This window comes from Mauremys mutica, chromosome 6, assembly GCF_020497125.1.
Source record: "Mauremys mutica isolate MM-2020 ecotype Southern chromosome 6, ASM2049712v1, whole genome shotgun sequence".
In the NCBI taxonomy this organism is placed as follows: domain Eukaryota; kingdom Metazoa; phylum Chordata; order Testudines; family Geoemydidae; genus Mauremys; species Mauremys mutica.
In genome coordinates, this window is record NC_059077.1 from 114,690,003 (window position 1) to 114,711,470 (window position 21,468).

At 43.1% G+C, this 21,468-nt stretch overlaps 1 protein-coding gene across 2 annotated transcripts in view; it reads right to left on the reverse strand.

Moving 5' to 3' along the window:
• Positions 1-21,468, reverse strand: part of ECPAS (Ecm29 proteasome adaptor and scaffold) — an 86,751-nt gene that overhangs the window by 23,555 nt on the left and 41,728 nt on the right. For both annotated transcript variants that reach the window (XM_045020720.1, XM_045020719.1), the window contains exons 17-31: positions 18,588-18,668; positions 17,623-17,848; positions 16,682-16,773; positions 15,095-15,229; positions 13,181-13,346; positions 12,559-12,731; positions 11,513-11,614; positions 9,704-9,827; positions 8,468-8,613; positions 7,262-7,316; positions 6,505-6,619; positions 5,374-5,439; positions 4,940-5,057; positions 2,700-2,867; positions 1,173-1,252 (exon numbers count right to left, since the gene is read on the reverse strand). In XM_045020720.1, the coding sequence (XP_044876655.1) occupies positions 1,173-1,252; positions 2,700-2,867; positions 4,940-5,057; positions 5,374-5,439; positions 6,505-6,619; positions 7,262-7,316; positions 8,468-8,613; positions 9,704-9,827; positions 11,513-11,614; positions 12,559-12,731; positions 13,181-13,346; positions 15,095-15,229; positions 16,682-16,773; positions 17,623-17,848; positions 18,588-18,668 (1,847 nt within the window). The remainder of the gene's footprint in view (positions 1-1,172; positions 1,253-2,699; positions 2,868-4,939; positions 5,058-5,373; positions 5,440-6,504; positions 6,620-7,261; positions 7,317-8,467; positions 8,614-9,703; positions 9,828-11,512; positions 11,615-12,558; positions 12,732-13,180; positions 13,347-15,094; positions 15,230-16,681; positions 16,774-17,622; positions 17,849-18,587; positions 18,669-21,468) is intronic.

Sequence of the window (21,468 nt, forward strand, 5' to 3'; positions counted from 1 at the left end):
CAGGGTAGATGCACCCCAGGAGGCACTGCTCCTTACGAGGGGTCTGAGTGTCCACAGGACACCGCACTAAGGCTCTTCACGTAAAGACTGCCATCTTTTTCCCTTACACAACGGGGACAGCATTTTATTCTCCCCATTCCTGCATTTCTCCAGAACTGCTGAACTAGTCTGGGTCCAACTTTTAACAACAATAAAATTCAGCCTTTGGCAGAGACCAGCCCTGGAAAAAGTCAGCCAGAAAAGTGAAAATCGGAGAAAGTTATGAGCAACTGAAAAAGGTGGTTTATAACGGAAATGCTTAAGCAAGCGTAGTTACAGCTGCTGTAATACAGCTCTAGGTTCGTTTTCTAGCCCGTGCAGGATATTCTAATGAATCCACTAACTCCGGGTGGAGAGGTGGAACGGAGACATTCGATGGATCAGGTTTGGAGCACAGATTAGATGTTTATGCTGGTTTGCTGATGAGCTACATCAAAAAATGTTTAACTAACAGCAGCTCCTTATCAGAGCTGTATCTAACTGCACCCTCCTATCACCTAGTCCTTATACTACACACTGATAAATGGATTGTCCCTTGACTCAGGCCATGACACAGGATACGTCCACACTTCAAAGCCCCTCCAAAAACCCAACCAAACACACCACACACACAGAGCGAGTCTCAGAGCCCAGGCCAACAGACCCGGGCTCATGCTACGGACCTAAAAAGCAGTGCAGACATTTCTGCTCGGGCTGGAGCCTGGGCTCTGAGTCCCACCCCGCTCGCCAGGGTTCAGAGCCTGGGCTCCAGCCCGAGCATCTACATGGCTGTTTTGCGCCCTGCAGCACAAGCCCGGTTCTGAGCCTCACTGCTGCAGGTTTTAGTTTGCAGTGTAGACATTCCCTAAAACTTTTCAGGCTCTGGGACCCCCCCAAGAACATTGCAATCAGAAGACCCTTTTCTTCAGAGCCTTTAGCCCAGTATCCCGGCAGGGCTGAATGGGAGCCAACACGGAAACACAAGGAGTTGCAGTACACCCTGCCTCAGCACGACTCTATTCTGGTGGTGGGTTCCATTCTGCCCCCACACCCCGCCCCACCCCTCGGCCCTTTTCCTTTCTAAATCCACTAGAATTTATAACGACGTGCTGGTAGTTTGGTTTAAAGAGGAAGAGGTCACTGTTCAACTATACCTGGATTCTCTGATCCTCCACATGTTGCTGGTCAGGTTGTTGAGCAGATCATCCAGAATCTCCTTCATGTATTTATCAACCTGGTGGAAGAAAAGAAAAAAAAAATCATAGACAGGAGCAGCCTGCAGCTTCCCATCAAGGCTCTGGCCTTGCAACTGGATTCACGTACATGGGTCTGACTGCACAACTAGGACTGTAGCAAGCTAAAGTCCTGGTCTTTAGCTAGTACCTGCCAAGATTTTCCACCTTTCTAAGGAAGGTCTTTGTGGACGAGACACAACGCCCCCAGAGATACCAGCCAAAGTACAGCAAATCCTGATCAACTGTGAAAGGTCAGAGCTGACCTTGCATGAGCCTGTTCTGCTTGGGCTGGCTCTCTTGCTTTAGTCTGGAAGAGACTTCCCCCGTGCTGGTTCAGAGCCCAAGGCTGCGGGGAGCCACGTTAGCCATGTGGAGAAGGGAAAGGCTAGAGCCCTCCAGCTCTTTTGTTATGGAGAGGTTTGGAAGCAGAAGCAAACAGGTCTCTAGAAAGAGCAGAAGCAGCATATTTCCACATGCCTGAGAGCCTCTGAATCTACTTATGCAGTTTTTTATGGGGAGAGGTAGGATTGGGGCTGCTAAGAAGAAAACTGACTAATCCATTCCAGAGTTTCAGGAGCCCAGGGAAGAGACGGCCTACCACTAAGCTATCCTACACCTCCTGTAGCTTGGGGACAGCTTCTTCCACTGAGTCAGCATCTGCTTCTTCCAATGAGCAACCTCCTCGCCACTTCAAGGAAGCTGATCATCTGATCTTTGGCTGCCACAACCCCAGAGCCCTCTTCAGGAGCAGGGGCCCTTAGGGGCTTCTCAGAAAAAAGGCAGGAAGTGCTGCAACCCCCTACTTTACGGGGCAGCAGAACTTGAACGTGGCCCTTGCATATGAGCTCAGGAAGGTCCCTCCATGCATAACAGGCAGTGTGGAGACATCTGTGCATCTTCCATTTCTCCCAGTAAATTCCACATCCCCTGTTCTACTTGGTTATGTTAGAACCTATTCTACATAGTAAGAGGTTTCCTCCTTCTCATACAGCACAGATCATCAATGCCTTTCACAAGATGCTCCTCAGCTATTTCTTGCCGAGAATCCTGTTGAGATGCTCAAGCATGTGGCTTTTCATTCCAACACCCTACAGCAGGGGTAGGCAACCTATGGCACGTGTGCCGAAGGCAGCACACAAGCTGATTTTCAGTGGCACTCACACTGCCCAGGTCCTGGCCACCGGTCCGGGGGGCTCTGCATTTTAATTTAATTTTAAATGAAGCGTCTTAAATATTTAAAAAACCTTATTTACTTTACATACAACAATAGTTTAATTATATATTATAGACTAAGAGAAAAAGACCTTCTAAAAACGTTAATGTATTACTGGCACATGAAACCTTACATTAGAGTGAATAAATGAAGACTTGGCACAGCACTTCTGAAAGGTTGCCGACCCCTGCCCTACAGACTCAAATGGGACATGAGAACTCATGCTCACTCACTGCAGATTTGTCGGTGACAAGCGCGTTCCAAATGCTGGTCATAGCCTGTCGAATGCCCATGTTGGGGTCAAACTGGTAACGATAGAGACGGGGAACCAGCTGGGGCAAAAACGGAGCCAGCTGCTCTCCAGCCTTTGTAGCAATCACGTTGAAACCAAATGCTGCTCCCTAAAATGAGGAAGAATGGATGTATTTGATTCAATTCAGCAGACAAGTGCATCTATTTTATTCGTTTAGGGCCCAATCCTGGGCCCACTGAAGTCAGTGGCAAAGCTTCCACAAAGATAAGCAATGTAGGATCAAATCCCTGTTGCACCCCTGATTTGTCATTGCTTAGTTACATTCCCTATATCATCTGGTTAGTATTAAAGTGAAGCCAAATATTGACCTTAAGGACCAATCCCACAGCTTTGAGCCACACAATCAGCCTCCCAACAGGTAATGCAGCGCAGTAAAGGGAGGATAATTTAATAAGATATCACATATTCTCTTTCCCTCACTCCTTTTCATTTTGAGACATCTCCTCAGCCCTCCTGTCTGGAGATAGTGAGTATAAATCTGTGCAGCAGTGAGCATTACAATAAGCAGCAGATTTTCCAAAGAAAACATGTTCCCAAAAGGAATCAGCCAGGTAGGAGTTTTCCCCGCACACAACTATGTTGTGTTTATAAAAACAGGGCTTAAAAAAAAAAAAAATCTAAGGTTAAAAGGAGGGAGGGGGAGAGAGAGAGAGCGCGCACGCGCGAGCGTCTCTGCATTTCTTTAAAATGCTTGGGATTACTGCTTTGTATTCATCACGGTTTAGAGGAACTCAAATGGCACTACTTCATCAGCCCTTCTGTAGTCAGAAAGCGGGACTGTCAACCCTCATGCTGATGTGTAGCTATTCACCCAAGCAGTTCCATTAACATCAGTGTAACCGTGCAAAACAGCTTCTCATCAGTGGAAGTCAGAGGTTCAGAGTCTAGCCCATAGTGACGACTGTTTGCATTGCTACAGTCAGTATTGTATCACAGCTGCCATTTAGCTTCAGATAGAATATTGTGTCACAATTTTTTTAAAAAGCATGGCAAATAAATACAAAGAAACTCCATCTTCATTTCCCCTGCTGTGGCAGCGATCTAAGATCAGTGACAAATCATAAGGCTACTGTAACAGGGTGGCAGAATCTATGACCCCACTGAGGATGGAGTGCTCTTCTGCTAGCAGACATTAGAATCCAGCATAAAGTTGCTGTGTAAATTCTGCTGACTCATTACAGCAGGTGCAGCTTGTTAACTCCACCAGGCTACAAGAGAAAGGTGTGAACCTCTGGTTATAGGAATCGAAGGGCAGAGATAGGGAGGTCCTGCAGGAAACACTGTGAATACTCAAGCTTTGGAAGAAAGCTTAGGCAGAGGCTTATGTTCTGCTTAAAGTGGAGTTTCCAATAAAGCCAAATTCCAGCAAGGGAGCACGTAATGAACTTGCGCAGAGTGGACAGGTTACTTGACGCATACATGAGCACTGCCTGCCCGGTTATTAAAACAACTTATTTTGTTTTTTCAAATGGGCTAATGAAAAAGGATGTCACATTAATAAAATCTTAATTAAAAAAGTTAAAATAAACAAAAACATTTTTTAAAAAATAAATAGTTAGAATGAATAGGAATGATGGTTATTTGACTTCAGGAAGCATGACAAGTCACCTTGTGGCTTTGATAAAGGATATAATGGCTAAAGAATGTGAGTGGTTGATCTTTTGGTAAATAAAATTAAGAGCATTATTTCAAGGTCAGTGATTAAAACAGCTGGTGTGCTGTGACCACTGCTTATCACAATCGTCTCACTGCTACCTTGTGCTCCACCGTCCTTTTTGTCAAATCCACCTGTTTTTTGCCTTAAAATTTAGGATTTAAGCTCTTTTTGAAAATATTTGTACAGCAGCTACCACACTGGGCCCTTAGCCCCTATTTGTTACTACAGTACAAATAATCAAACTAATATTAACTATAATTAATTACGGAGTGGAACGTGGAGTGTGGATTCAAGCAATGCAAATAGTATTAATGATTTGTTGCAATAGTTTGAAGGAATCTGTAATTCATCATTTCACATGCTGGTAGACTCAGACAGTATCTGTGGCCAGAAATTGCACACCAATTGTTATAAGAGGAATGATGCAATTATTGTGGTTTTTTGTTTGTTTGGTTTTTTTTTTTACGGCTCCCATAGGTATCTGCATTGTTGTATCAAGTTACCTTGCGTGAGTTCCACATGGCATGGTGGTTGGCCAGATTCATGAATTTGTACACCAGGTCTGGTTGGCTGAGGTCACTAGCCAATGAACAAAGCTCCTTGTAGGTAGAGAGACCCTGACTTGGGAAGGCAGGAAGGAAAAATTAGCATCGCATTTCAGTCACAGACAGCGCCATCATACTTAGAACTCCCACAGAGTCAAGTCATACCCTGGAGCAGAATTTAGTAAGAAATTCAGCTAAGATATAAACATGTGTCCAATCAGTACTACAGAGAAAGAGCTATAGTAACTATTAGAGTGGAAACAAGAGCAACGCAATCAAAATTCTAGACAAGTAAAAACCCAGGAAGGATTTACAAGAAGAGTATGTAGCTCTAGAACAGCAGTTTGGTGCAGAATTGCACCTGTCTCATGGAAAGTCATCACTAAACCTACCCATCTGGGGTTTTGCCAAGGGCTCCCTGGAACACCACTGTTTCTCCAGTCACTTCATGTTTGACCCTGGTGATAAAACAGGCTCAGCATTAGCTTTTCCGTGACTGTCCGGGAACAGGCTATCATTCACACGCTGTACATATGAATACCAATGAAAGTGTTTCACTGTATTTGCCTGGTAAATTCTTGTTAGTTGGGACCCGATCCTGTCGACTTATGTGCATGCTTAACCTCACGCACTGCGAGGCATCCTGCTGACTCCAGTGAGGTGGAACATTACGCACATGTTTAAGTCTTTGAAAGGTCAGGGTCTTACTGTTCAATTCCAAGTTAAAAGATGCAACGTATATAAACAGCTGCTTTTTAGTTCTACCTGTATCTGTTCCCATTCACTGGGGTTAAGGACCCAAACACGTATTTAGACAAGGTCTCTATCCCATACGAAAGAGCAAAATACATTTTCCATCTGTCTCTTAGTCCCAGCTACCACTGGAATTTTCCGTATATTGCCCCACTCTCCGTTTATAGTCCTCTGAAGTTAGTGGCAACACTCCTATTGATTTCTGTGGGAGTTTTTCTAGCCTGTGTCTAACCTAACTGCTTCCTCCTCTCAGCAGGAGAGCTATCCACTCTACCGCAGAACCATCACTACTTGCTATGTGGTCATTTTAGCTATAATCAAACATTTTTTAAATATCAAAAATATTAGAAATATAAAAGCAAAATTTAATTTCCAGCCGTTATTCCTAGCAACGGTACTCCCCTGCAGAGAGCTGCTGGGACTGTAAATAACCCAAAGCAGAAAGGACATTCGACTCTTTTGCACAAAAAAGAAATAGTTCTTCGTTAAAACTTGATCACCACAAGGCAAACCCCAAAACACCTTTTTAACTTTTCAACCATTCAGCACAGCTCAATAGGCTACAGTTCATTGTACTTAATTATCATACACTGTCAGACATGTGGGGAGTAGGTGAAAGTTGATTTCCACCATTCTGATCCTAAGAAACCTCTCTCCACAGACCTGTCTCTCTTACACACACACACACACACACACACACACACACACACACACACACACACACACAGAGTGTGTGTATCCACTTCGTGTAAGTTCTGTGCTCACCGTACCTTTTCCCAGTCATAAGCGTATCAACAAGCGTGGTGACCAGCTCCTGTTGATCTTGTTCACTACCTAGTTCGTACACTAGCCCAAGGCCTTTTGAAGCAACGTCTTGGCTAAGTTCTGCAACAGATTTCACACAACAAAAGCCAAATGTGTAAGTAGTAAGAAAAATACCGGTGAAGAGAGACAATTAAAACAGGAGTTAAAAAAATGGGATCTATGACATGGTTAAATGACATCAAAAGGTGCTGGGGCCTAATCCAAAACCCAGCAAAATCAATAGAAAGACTCCCCCAGCTGATGTCCGTGGACTTTAGATTTAGCCCCCTAGGCACCATTTCTTGAACTGGATCTACGCAGGTGGACCCCTGTGCTGATGTAAATGGAGCACAGCCAAAGGTCTTGCCCATGTGGATCCAACTGCAGGATTGGAGCCCTGGTACACAAACCAAACAGGGGAGCCCCACTGGTCTCCACTCTACTATAATCCCAGGAGATGGGGAAAGAATGCCTTCCCCGGGAAATTTTGATGCAAATAGGTTAAGGGAGAGAGAAATGTTTCATTTGACATTTCTGCAAACAACAGCATGCAAATGTGTCCATTTTCCAGTAAATTTAATATTTCAACAAACATCTTTCAGTGCTGAACAATAAAGGTTTAGATGGTTTTAAGTAACTGCACTGAATAGCAAAAAGATTCTCTCTCGTCTGTTAAGAAACAGTTTGTTCAAAGACAAAGCACATAGATATGGTATTACTTACCATCATTATCAGACAGAACTGAAACAAATGCACTTTGAATCTCCTTGAGATGAGACTGAAAGATGAAAGAAGAACATGTATTTTTTATTCTGGGTTTTTGCCTCCTCTCAATTTCATCTAACAGGGTCTAGCAGATACACGCCGACTATTTCATTGCTGTCACAATTGTAGTTCAAAGAGACGTTACAAGGACTGCACTAATTTCCTGAGAAGTTAGAAACAGGCCATCTGAAGTTCTGAGATAATACCACCTTGCATTCATCGAACATCTTCCCTCCAACCTCAAAGCGATTTACTAAGTAACATAAGTGTTACTCCCTTTTTCCAGATGGGGAAAGAAAGGAATTTGGGGGGGGGGGGAAGAGGGGGAGTGTCAAGTAACATGTCCAAGGCTACAAGGTAAGTCAGAAAGAGACCCCCAAACTCCTAGCCCCTGTGCTAATCAGAAGATCGTATTACCTCCTTGGAGCCCCATTATGGAGACGAGAACTCTGCAAAAAATAACCTGATGTGGGGCAACTGTGCCAGTTTGAAATTTAGTAATAGTTTAAACCTATGTAGCATCTTTCATCCCAAAGCATTTTGTCAACTATGTACAGGCACCTTGCTGCTGAAATTCAGCCACCTTGGGATGGAAGGTGGCAGCCAACTGGCTCATCATTGCCTATTGCATCAGAGTGGTGGGGAGAGGACATTTTGGCCAAAACCTCCTGTACTTAGGCAGAGGACCAGGGGATCTTTAGTGGTCATACAGAGTGGCCAGGCCCTCAGTTTTAAGGTCTCGTCCAAAAGATCCCAAACGCAATATTAGTTTATCTGCCTTTGGAGGGCAGAACTGACCCTGCTGGAATTTGAACCTGTGGTTCCAAGTAGTCTGGAAATTTCCAAACTGATTTATTCTTAGAGATTTAATGTTCTGCAAAGAGAAATCCTTTAAAATTCCAGTGACACCAACCCCCTTCGCCTAAGGGAACAGGTCTTTGGGGCCATATCCTGCAGCCCTTATGGAAACAAAACCCACACTGACTTCAGTGGAAGCTGAGAGGCCTATTAAGGCTGTAGGACTGCAGAAGCAGTATCATCCCAGCAACATAGGGCATGCAGGTGTCACATGAAGATCTCAGCGAGTACGTAAGGAAGGAAAGAGGCAACAGCGGCGAGGGGAGAGAAGGAAGGCAGCAAAGCAAGACAGAGGCAGGTTTTCACCTTAATTTTTTTGTGTGTGCTCAGCTTCTTCACCAGTGACAAAAGCCAGATGCAGGCTGCCTGCCTGACGTGGGGGTTAGGGCTGACGATGTGCTTATTCAAAATGAGGTCCAAAACCCAGGGGACCACGTCGTTCACTTTCACGTCTGTTTGGATGGAATAAAAAGATGAGGAACGTTACATCGACACTGAAACACACACATGCTTATGGTCACTTAACGCATTCAATCAACCCAGACAGCTCTTCATTATGGTGTAAGCACTCACCCTGCACCTTCAGCACCGCCTACTCATTAAAAGCCCTGCGGGAGTCAACGGGAGTTTTGCATGAGTAAGGAGTGCTGAATAGGCACCTCTTGGCCCAGTCTTAAAATATCCTTGGCCAAGACTCTGAACATCCGGTGTGCGTTTTTCAAACCCACAACGATCTTTGAACTACTAGGAATGGTGCAGACTAGGACTGAATGGGTTAGCATTTTATTATTAGCCAGAGGGACTCAACCTAGTTTCTCCCTGACCCTGCAAACACATATACACGTGCTTAACACTAGGCACAATTGAGATCAATGGGACTACTCAGACCTATAAAGTTAAGCGCGTATGCAAGCGTTTGCAGGAATGGGGCCTAAGACTGAACCTATGGTTTTTGTAGGCAGCATTTTTCATGCTCACATTCTTCTATATCCAAAAATCCGATTAGCGAACAAAATGTGCACTTGGGTGCATAAAATCGGGTGTAGATATCCAAGTCCATGCGCACGCCAATGCAGTTTGTTCATAGCAATCCAAGCGTTTGTGTACAAAACCTCTGGCAAGAACCCCGAAGATTCCATTTTAAAGTCTGCTTTGGGAAATTTGGCTCTAACTGTTTTAAAGGACTTATACATATTAGCTATGAAACGAGCGTGGCGAGCATAATAAATGATCAGAGCGTAAAGCAGTTAATTGTATAGTAGTAAGAAGCTGGTTTAAACAGCACACGCTTCAAAAAGCGTTTCATTGTCTCTCGATATTTTTCAGACTGGTAAAACGGGGGGAGGAGGGGAAGCCACTAAATAGTAAAAAACAGGCAAACGGACCCAAACCTGCAAGGTACTGAGCACCACCTGGGAACTGCTAAGAGCCTCTAACTCCCACTAACTAGAATCAGTGTCCCAGAAGTGCTCAGCTCCATGTAGGACAGGGCCCTCAGGTTCTTCATTCCACCTCCAAATCTCCCACATCAACAACGTATACCTGCAGGAGGAGTATACTCTTCCTCGGTGACCATCCAAGCATCACGGGCAGCCACTGAGCTGGTTCCTATTGCGGCACTGGTAATGGCTTCACCAACGGTGAACTGAAGTTCTATTTGCTTGGCCTGAAAAATACAATAGGTCCTCGCTAAATAATCACCTTGTTACTGACCAACCTCAACAATTCTCACCCCAATTCTGAGTAGAGCGCTGCAGTCAAGTGGCATTTTGCAGAGATTTTCAAAGCTCTCTAGTTTGGATGCTCAGCCGCCCGTTAAAATTGATGGCAATTCAGTGTACAACCCCCCCACGGTGACTTTAAAAACCTCAGGCCTTTACTTTTACAAAATGCTTTATGGAATATTTGACAGCCTGCTATAAAGTGTTACTGTAAGTCATTAAAACTGTTCTGTGTTTGTCCAAACCACGGAACAAAGGTGATGCAGCGTCCTTGACTGAAAACAAAAAGGTTTATTCACTTTATTCAGCAACCCCAGTCATTAGTGTGAAATATTGAGGTTTTATTGTACTAGGCAGAAGTAAAATAAAAGATTCCCCTACCACCAGACACACTGAAAAGCTGAGCAGCACATTCTAAGTTCAAGAGATGGAAAGAAATTTTTTTCCCCACTCACCAGGGACACACAAGTAAGATTTAGCTTTGTTCTGTGTCCCTCTACCACTTCCTCTCTATTCCTTTTACCTGCATCAGGAGCAGAACAGGCACGGAACTTTGCTACTCATTTAATTTATATTATTATTATTATTTTTTTTTTTTACTATGACGACATGTAGCCCGAAGGCTTAATTTTCAAAGCTACTGAGCACCTGCAGTGAGCATTGACTTCAATTAGAGCAATAGCTTCTCAGTTCTCGGCAGAATCAGTCTTTTAGCTTATAGTCTTTCAAAATTAGTTTCCTGCGAGCTCACATAAATTCTTGTGCTCAAGTAAACATTTTATACAGGAAGCTCTCCTGTCCTCAGAAAAGTTCTAAGAAGAGAAGCGCTGCATTTTGAAAGGCTCACTTTGAAGATACAAACAGGATGACCTTGTCATTTTTGTTCCTTTTACAATCACGTCATAGGGCTTGGCCACGGCAGCATATTTGATATTCACTAGTCACTTCTGTATTTGCTAACTGCTCAATGTGATTATGATCAACTGAGAAAGGTAAAAACCAACATGCAAATGCAGAACACTACCCTAATGTGCAAGAAGTTTTTCATTCTCCCTTCCAGCATCTCATTCAGTAAATTAGCAACTCTGAAATACTGTGCAGAATGGAACAAAATACATTTCCAATATAGAGCAGAGTTCCGGGATTAACAAAAAATAGATATAGATATAAATAGATATAGAGCTGATTTTTTCTAAAACGCTTAATTCAACTGAGCTACACCACTCGTCCTTCCAATACAATTTCTGTCCTTCGTTTAAAATTTGTCACAGGAACAAGATATTTTGACATCCAATGTGTATCTTTAGTACATTTTAAAAGACCAGATTTTCAGAAGTGGCCTCTAAAAGGGCCCGTGCTTAACTTTACAGACGTAAGCAGTCCCATTGACAATATGTATGTAAGTGTGTATGGGGCTGGGATAGAAAACTGAGGCCATGGGTTTTACATGCACAAGACTCCTCTTCACCCTCTACCACCCTGCTTTGCAAACAGAGAGAACAGATCTGATGGATGAGTCACTTCAAAGAGCAGCTCTCATTTCCCTTTGTAAACGTGGCCCAAAGTATTCAGAAGGCCAATACTAATTGAAACGCTCATTGTGGTGTAAGGGAGAACGTTAGTGCCTTACCTCCACAGAATCCATTAGTCCTTGCAACAGTAGTTTCTGGTGGGGGAAGTCTCCATCTCCCACTGGAAAGTAACCCAGTGTTTGTATTGCTCGTTCTTTCATCTTAAAAATAGAATCACAAGATTTTACTCATAAACCCAGCAAGCACTTTTTCAACATAGATGCCTCCTAATTTGAAACCCAGAGCTTTTATTATTACTCTTTCACACCTTCCCACTGAGTTTAATCACAAGCTGTAAGATTCCTAGAAATCGGAGAAAGGAAAAACCTACTAGGTCATCCAGTACATCTGCCTGCCAATGCATAACTTTTCCCTACAGCACAGCACCAGCTGGATTAAAAAAAAAATCACTGGAAAATGACCTAAGTGATGGAGTTTCCCCTCATTCTATTTGAGGTCCAGAGCCTAGTCCCTTTCACACAGTACTGTCAGAGAAGTTCTTCCTAATTTTCAGCCACAATATCCCATTTTCTTAGGCCTGGTCTACACTGGGGAGGGGAGATCGATCTAAGTTACGCAACTTCAGCTACGTGAATAACGTAGTTGAAGTCAGCGTACTTAGATCAATTTACCGTGGTGTCTTCACCCTGGTGAGCTGACGGCTGCCGCTCCCCCATTGACTCCGCCTGTGCCTCTCACTGAGCTGTAGTACAGACAGACATTGACGGGAGAGCACTCGGGGGTCGATTTATCGCGTCTAGACTAGACATGATAAATTGACCCCCACTGAATCAATCCCTGCCCACCAATCCGGCAGGTAGTGAAGACATACCCTCAATTTCATCTCAAGAAGATAAAAAACACAAAAACTACTATTTATTCAAGGGATTTTCTAACAGCCTTTGGCCTAGCTCTCCTACACTGAAGCCAAGGGTAAAACTCCTACTAACTTCAGTGGGAGCAGAGTTAAACCAAGACTGAGCACTTTCTGAAAATGTCATCACCAAGGCTGTAAGGGTGATGTCTCTCTTAACTTGATAGATAATTGCGTTAGCCTCAAAGAAAATATGCCAGAAACAAAATTAACAAACCAAAAAAATCTTGCCTTATTTGTTTCCTTGCCAGAAGGGATCCTGGTCAGTAAACTTTCAACAAGATGCAGCTTTGTAAACCCGGTGCCTTCATTGGGAATTGGCAAGGGGCCGTTCCTGCCAATTTCCCCCAGTGCTGTACAAGCAGCAACTGCCAGGAGCGGAGAGGTGCTGTCCAAAAAGGAACCTACAGAGAAGCAACAGGATGACTTGGTTTTTGTCCCTACAACCTGAGTGCAGTCAGAAGTATTTTTTTTTTATTTTTTTTAAAACAAGAGGCCAGGTTTTGCTCTCCTGTGAAGGCAGAGTTACAATAAAGTAAAACCAATTTAAGTGAGAAGAATGTATCTCAAACATACACCTGTGTGCACCTGCTCGTCTCTCACATGGGAGTCGATTTCTTAATGAATATTGGAGTAGTGAGCATTGTTTACACCTGATCAGACAACAGTGATGGAGACAGTCTTAAAGACTGGCAAATCCATCCGACAGGTGTTACTCAGCATCTAGGCCACTGTCCGTTCATGCAGACAACCTGAGAAATATCCTGAACCAGCTGTGACTGGAAACTATCCCTACATAGCGTCAAGAACCATCAATGCCAAGGTGCAATACAACAGCCAAGAGTGACGTTACCTATTGTTTCTGTTGTGGTCTTTATGAGCTGGTCTTGTTCTGGCATGACAACAATGTTTGGCTCTTCAATGTCCTGCATCTCCATCATTCCGGCTTTGCTTTTGGCCAGGTACCTTCCTACTGTGAATCCCAAAGCCAACAAGGATCCATGTTGGATCTCCGGGTTCTACAGACAATACCAACATGGTAGGAAATCTACATAGACACAATCATGCATTTTACATAAAGCGTACATGATGTATAGGTAGGCCTGCTGGAAAGGTACAGCACGAAAATTCTGAGCTATAGCTCAGCCTATGGGGCTTTCCAGAGGTTGTCGGTACTGTCAATGTTTTCTCCACAATTTAGACTTCCAGGGGAGATTTTCAATAGCTAAGGGATTTAGGAGCTCAAGACCCAGAGAAAGTCACTGGGACCTCCGCTCCTAAATTGCTTAGGATCTTTTGAAAACCTCCCCCTCAAGTTATCAGGAGGAAAAAAAAAAGCCATCTGTAATCCTTTAGTTTATAAATATATCCTTCTGAATGTGAGCAGTGCTGTCTTCCCCAGTTTGCACATACAAGAGACTGAAACAAGGGGTCAAGTTCTGCTCTTGCTTACTCCAGATAAAATCCCTTCAATTCAGTGGAGTTACTCAAAATTCACAAGTGAGTGAACAATCTGGTCCCGTCATTCCAGATAAGGTTAAAGCAAGAACATAAATTATTTCAGTGTTGATCTTTGTTTTAGAAATGTCTAGCTAATGTCTTGTTCTGGATTCAGAATCCAGTAGTCTGGATTCATTTGAAAGGATACTCTGCAGGAATAAGGCTTCAAGATTTAAAAGATGCAAACAACGGAACTGCATTTTTTTTTTAATGTTTTTGTTTGATCCTCAACATATTACTCTAAGAAGGAAGGGAAAAGAGTAGATCTAGGGGGGACTGGAACATCTCAAAGAGAGAATGAAAGTTCTCATAAAAAGTATTTCTTTTAAGGGAGAACTGAGTAAAATAAAGGACTATTTTGTTTCTAATGTCTCAGCTTAGCTTTAAACCTGGAAGTAGTCCCATTTGACTTCAAAAAGAACATGGTGTTAAGGTACTAGTAAAATAGCAGATTACTGAGATCTAGGTAGGAATTAAAATCAAAATAGGGTAGTTCTTTGGGGAAAGGATCTAACTCTTTCCTTAGACTGCGGTAGGTGAGTCGCATCAGGAAAATTATTTGCCTGATTTCTTGGGTGGGGGGGAAGGGGGAAAGAGGCTGAATTCCTCATTGTTTGCAATCCTTTTGGTCAAAGAACTCAGGTAAGCTCCAGAGCTACGAATAATGAGAGGAGCTCAGAGGGAGGGAAGGAAACCCCATCTAGTAGCGATAACAGTTGTGGGAGGTGGAGGCTGTGGACTGTAAAACCATGCCTTACCTAGCAAAGGCTGCTGGGTAGGAGAAGCTTTCACTGGCCAGCGGTGAAGGGAGGGAGGGAGGGAGCTATGGCTTAGCCAGGGGAAAGGCAATGAGTGACCAGCTAAATACTTCCTAAAATCTGTGCTTACCTTTAATTGCTCATCAATAAAAACAAAACTTATAACTGCTGGAGGTAGCTGGTGCAACCCATTATCATGCAATAGGACGATGACTGTTTAACTGACTAAACTTCTTAATAATGGTTCCTAACTGTCCTGGTTGTGCTTAGGAGAAATGTCAAATATTGACTGAGTATAGTTTCAATTATTTACTTACTTAGAAAAGCTGTTCTGCTCAAATATAGCAACATACCGCCAACAAGAAACTAACTAATTCAATGGTGCTTTTCCAATTTTTTAAAAAAAATCATTAAGTTATAAATTCTGGACGGCTATAAGATTAACATCTTCAAATAAAATGTCCCAATTAAAAAAAAATACATGAATTGGATAAAGAGAATGTAATTACATGATTGTCTTTTGCTGTCTTGATCAGTTGCTGCACAGAGGACTTCAGTTCATTTCCAGACATTGTGGACAACACTACAGAATACAACAGTGCTGCCAGCTCACGCATCTCTTCCTTGTTTGTATTCATCAGACTCTAAGTTTAAAAAACAAAAAAACAAAAAAAAGACAAAGATGGAACATACAGTACTTCACTGATGTTCTACCTTTAATTCAGTAGCACACGGTTCAGATGCAACTACCCACCTACACTCCATATTTTACTCTAAAGTCTTTTCTACCCTTGGACTATTATCATCACCACTAAGTAACTTGCTTAGGACCCATTTCAGCAAAGCACTCATGTGCTTAGGTTTAAGCATGAATAGTCCTATTGCCCTCAAGGGGACTACTCACCTGTTTCAGCAAAGCATTTAAGCACCATGCTAACTGTAATCAGGTATTTAATGAAGAAATTTCATGTTCTCCAGCCATAGGGAGCTAATAACTCCATGGAATTGTACAAGACAAAATTCCATATAGTGTCACATAGTAAGTTTTCCTTTTGTTTGCTCTTTCCTCTTCACTTGATAAAAAGAGATTAAACCTACTTAATGCGAAGGCTGCAAATCTCACAGACACAGAAGTCAAAGAATGGAAAAGTCACAGTTCTCACAGCAACATTAATTCACCCATGTTGTTTGTATGTAGTATTTTTTATTACCTAGGCCGTTAAAAAGGTCTGATTATTATGGCAACGTTAGCATAACAATAATAATGTGTTAGCATAACAAACATAATATTAACATTTGTTTCCTGACTTGTGTTTTTAAGTTTATAACCTTACTATTTGCATTTAACTCCACACACACAGGCTTGTGTGTGTGTAGAGAGAGAGATAAATGCAAAAAGTAGAGTTATAAACTTAAACATTCTCAGGTCACCTGAATCCGTGTGTGTGTGTGTGTGTGTGTGTGTGTGTGTGTGTGTGTGTGTGTGTGTGTGTGTGTGTGTGTGTGTGTGTGTGTGTGTGTGTATAGATATATTACACACACACACACACACACAAAACTGAAGGATTCAGGTGACCTGAGATCATCGGGGGGGGGGGGGGGCGGGGTGTGTGGAAATGAAGTTGATCACTACCAGAATACTGCCAATGGAGTTATATAGCGTGATTCAAAACTTACATCAGTATATTAGACTGCCCTCCACCTACCTCAAGAGATTGGCCAGAGCAGCTCCTCTCACTGGTAGATTCTTACGGGGTGAAGTCATACCCATGAACTACCAAAGAACGGAACTACCCTGACACGTCTACACTGCACTAAGACACCGGCAGCTGACCCATGTCAGGTGACTTGGGCTTGCGGGGATCTGGCTATGGGGCTGTTTAATTGCTGTGCAGATGTTTGGCTTGGGCTTTAGGCTGGGATTTGGAACCCTTGAACTAATCCTGCAACAGACACAGAAAATAAAAATGCTGCAAAAAAGAATCTTTCACTCCTCAAGATCATGTAACCAGCTACCTGGAAAATTATTAGGTCTTGAAATGCCCAATTTTGCGCAGGTGAACAGAAAAAAAAAAATCCACATATATGCAACATACCTTTATCCAATCTATTTTGTCAGCAAATCTGGTAGCTAGTTTTTCTGGATACACCGAAACAACTTCTAGAAGACAGTACATGACTGGCAAACCTAAAAAGAGTAATTAAAAAAGTCAAGTTATGGAAAATGAAATGCGATTTTTTCTATTTACAAGTAACGGTAAAACAGGCAGATGATGCCCCATCAAGGAGTTTAATGCAAATTTAAAGATCCCAGATAATATGGAAAGTCAAAGTCATAACTTTATTTCCGAGTACTCTCGCTCTTATGGATGTCAGACAGGCAAATAGTTAGTATGTGAATGCATATTTCTAGTAAACTGTTTTAATGGTACACAAGTAGTTTGTGATGAAACTTTGAATTGCCTCCGATATCTGATGAAGAGTGTCATTCTACAAGGGCACAGGCACGGACTTTTGGTTTTGCCCGGGGGTGCTCGCTCCTGTCCCCCCTCCTCCCATGTGAAAGGTGGGTGGGGCCTCGGAGGGAAGAGGCGGGGCAAGGCCTCGATGGGCAGGGCCACAGTCCAGGCATCGGGGCACACAAAAGATTAATCCAGCCCTGTGGGTGTTGAGCACCCCCTACTTTTTTCAGTGGGTGTGTGAGCCCCGGAGCACCCACAGAGTTGGCATCTATATACAAGGGAACTGTTCAGGTGTGCGAAGACTGTAATAAACACTGACGATGGCCTGGAAATTCGGACACCCCAGCCTAACATAATGTTGTGGCGCTCGCTCTCCTTAACTCCTTTCACAATTGTGTACGAGGGAATAACTCTAAATCACAAACTGGGATAAAACAGTTTGAGTTAGTTCTCATTAGAGCCTATGGTCACTGAAGCGAAGTTCAGGGTATTGAGTATGCTTGGCCAACGCTCATTCATAAGTTACAGAAAGAGTTTTTCTTCTTTCCTCAGCACCATGGCCCATGGTTCCTCACCTCCAACGCCAGACAACAGCTGCTGAAGAAGGCCAATATAGATTTGCACTGGGTTGGTTTCTCCACTTTTTGAGGAAGATGACGAGGAAGATATGAAGTTGCCAGACAGGAGGTTTCTGATATAGCGGCCAATAGCTGGAGCATGGTCTTGCATGTCAGCTAAGCTCTGAGAGGCTGGCACCACACCTGCGCTGTGAGCAAGACACATTCGCAGGTACAGGACTATCTAAACAGAGAAGAGAACAAGATAGGGTTAAAGGTATTTCACAGGGAAGCAGGAGTCAGATCCAGCAGGCACCCCGGTCATCAGCCCCTCTAGGGGGGTGCAACCAAAAATTGGAACTCAACTGGAACTCAAAGGGGGTGCTCAGCTCAAAAAAGTTTGAAAACTGCTGGATTAAGTCATACAGGTCAAATAGAAAGGTGCTTCTAAACTGGTGCAACTTGCATCTTTTCTCAGCTAGTTCAGCATGTAGGTTACACCAATGTAGCATCCTTTAGCCCAGGTTGTGTAAGTAACACATCACCTCTGAATTTGGTTCATTGAGTCTAAGGCTCATCATTGACATCAGGACCACCCTACCTGCTACCAAGCTACAAGAGCAATGTCTCGGGGGTGCAGTGTCTTCTGTCTTTCATTTCCCACTGTTGGGGGGGAGCCTGTCAGTGCCTTCTTTTGTGAGGTTAGGATGCCAGGTGTGTGCAAGGAGGCACTGTCAATACATCCTCCTCAGAAAGCCATCCCTTGACAGTTACACGCCAGCTACTGAGCTAACCCAAATCTCCCTTTTTAGGGAAGACTATTGAGGAGGTTGTGGCAAAGTCCCCACAATTCCTTAAAGAACTGAACCCAGTTTGCCTGAGTCCCAGGTCAGTGCCTTACAGCCTATCACCACTGTTCTCCCAGTGTCTAAATAATGACATGTAAGAATGTCTAACTACTGCCCTGAGACAGACACAATTACCTCTCCAAACGTAGCAGGATTGAAAGGCAGGACTGCAGTTCCGGTCATGTATTTAGCAGGAGTTTTCATTCGGTGAGAGGCCTAAATAACAAACACATACATTTAGCAGGGTACACTCCAGACTGTGAATGGCACACATACTTAGTAATAATCTTTTCTGCTGCAACTAATTGTACCACTGTCTTCCATTCAGCAAATGTAATTATAAACAAAACACTCTGCATTTGCATAATGCAGCTAACCAGAAGATCTCAAAAGCACTTTAGAATCATTAATTAAAGCTCACAACTAGAGCTGGAATTTCCTTCCACAGGAAAACCTAGACATTTTAAAAACATATATTCAAAAAAACCATTTAATTTCCAAATTTTCAAACCAAATTCCAAAAAAGCTTCCAAGCTTGAAGACTGCCAGCTCAGGCTAGCAAGAAGCCAGGAAGCTTAGAAGCCAGCAGGAAACCAGCCTGGTTTCCCCTGGAAACCCATCAAAATCAACACATTCCCACAGAATGTTTCAATTCCGACAAATCAATATCTTCCAAGAGTAAAAGGTTCCGTCAGACAGCTTCCAACCAGCCCTACTTTCAACACCCCAATAAGGTAGGCAGACATTACTTATCAGCATGTACAATGGCTCTAGGCCTGGATTCAACAATTGTGGAGTCAATTATGTCCTCAAATTCTTTGCTTAATTGGGGCCCTATTGAGGCACAGACAGCTTAAGCAAGCGTCCAAAGTCAAATGGGTGAATGAGTGGAAGACTTTGGATCAGAGCCCATTACTCCAGGCTCTCAAAACACTGGATCTTACTCCTCTTTTAAATTTAGTTCTCTAGATTTTGAGGACAAGGGTTAACGTGTAGGGAAGTCATTTTGCACACTGACCCTGGCTGTAACGTGTTCCTTATATGGACCAGCTCTGGCACACATTTATTATTCACCACTTGCATATGAAAAACAAACACTTAAAGGTGTCTCAGCAAAGGGGAAAAATTAGTCTTGTATCCTTTGATGCGTATGTTTAAAAAAAAAAAAGACCTGAATAATAGTGAGGGTGTGGACAGGGGGTTCTCCTGTTTGTTTTTCACACTAGAAATTCAGGTCGTGTCTAAGCTGAAGGACTCTGCGATCCTGAGTGTGTGTGTGGAGGGGTGAGGGGTTTGAACACTTGTTTAACTTGAACGACTCCTATTTTGCATCAAGGAAGATTTTGCTAGAGATTCAACACTATCTCTCCTCAGTTCAACGACATTTGCTGAGGATGCAAAGTTGGGGGGTATTATCCATACAGAGGCGGATCGGAGTATTATACAGCAGGACCTTGAAGACTGGGGAAACAGAAATGGGATGAAATTCAATAGCACAAAGTGCTTAATGTCTAACAAGAATTTCTGCTACAAACTGGTGGTTCATCAGTTGGAAGTGACAGAGGATTAGAGTGACCTAAGTGTACTGGTCAATTACAGGATGACTATGCGCAACCAATGTGATGCAGCTATGAAAAAAGCAAATGGGATTCTAGGATGAATCAGGAGAGGCATTTCCAGTGCGGATAGGGAAGCATGAATGCCATCGTACAAGGCACTGGTAGGACCTCATCTAAAATACAGGGTACAATTTTGTTCACCCATGTTCAAGAAAGATGAATTCAAACTGGAACAGGTGCAAAGAGCAAGTAGAATGATTAAGGCCAATGAAGGACCTATCTTATGAGATGAGACTGGAAGAGTTTGGCTTGTCTAGCTTAGCAAACAGTGCTGAGAGGGGATACGACTGCTCTCTAAAAATACATCAGGGAGAGTGAAGAGCTATTTAAGCTAAAGGACAATGCTCATACAAGAACAAATGTGTATAAACCAGTCATGAATTTATCTTATGTACCTAAATCTCATGCTTCAGGACTTCAGCCAGTCACCTGCACGGGGTCAGGAAGGACTGTGGGCTGCAATACTTTTGTCTAATTCCATTTGTTGGGTTTAGTGTGCTGGCGTTGATGGCCTGCAGTATGCAGAAGGTCAGACTAGATGACCTGGTGGTCCCTTCTGGCCTTAAACTCTATGACTATGACACTGAAGTATCATCTGTCAAAATAAACATCCCTGAGACCTCCCAGAGGTCCTGCTATAAAGGCAGTTAAGTCCCAATTTGACATCCCTGATATTCCTAATGAAGAAAAAAAAAAACATGCAGAAAAAAACCCTTTTAAAACAAAAAAGTCATTTCAGACTTTATACTTCATAAGAAAAGCAAAGAAGGGAACAAGCCCATTATTTAAATCCGTACAGGTCACCTTTAAGCACATACGGAGGGGAACAAACTGCAAGACCAGTAAGTCACATCAGGCCCTGGGGCATCTCACACTGTAGGACTCATGATGTCACTCTCACGGTCATTATTTTCAGTTTTCCACTGAGTTACTATGAAGATGATTAATTAAGCCTTTGAGTTAATAGCAACCTCCTTCATTTGTTCCATTTTCTCTCTCCATATATTGGAATGCTTTTACGTGCTGTACAATATATTCCTCCCTTTCTCTGGGCCAGCCAACACATGGTCTTTGTTCCTTTAAGAATTGTTTGTGTGGAGTAACTGCTTGTGTGAGGTGCTGGATGACCGGCCCTGGAAATTGAACTCCCCCCACACAACTGATTCAACACGCAGCAGCAGTGCAAGCTTTCCCCGCTGACCTAAGGGTGGTTATTTCAAAGGATCAGTTTCCATAGCCCTTCTTAACCCTTAGTTTCTTTGCCAAGGTTGCCAGTAATGGTGCCTATTAGGACCAGCTGAGAGGGAGGTTCTTGCGATCTTAAAACTGCTCTTTCCTCGAACTTCAGCTAACAACACTGCCTTGGGGGTAAAAAAGCCTGTAATCACTACAAGCCT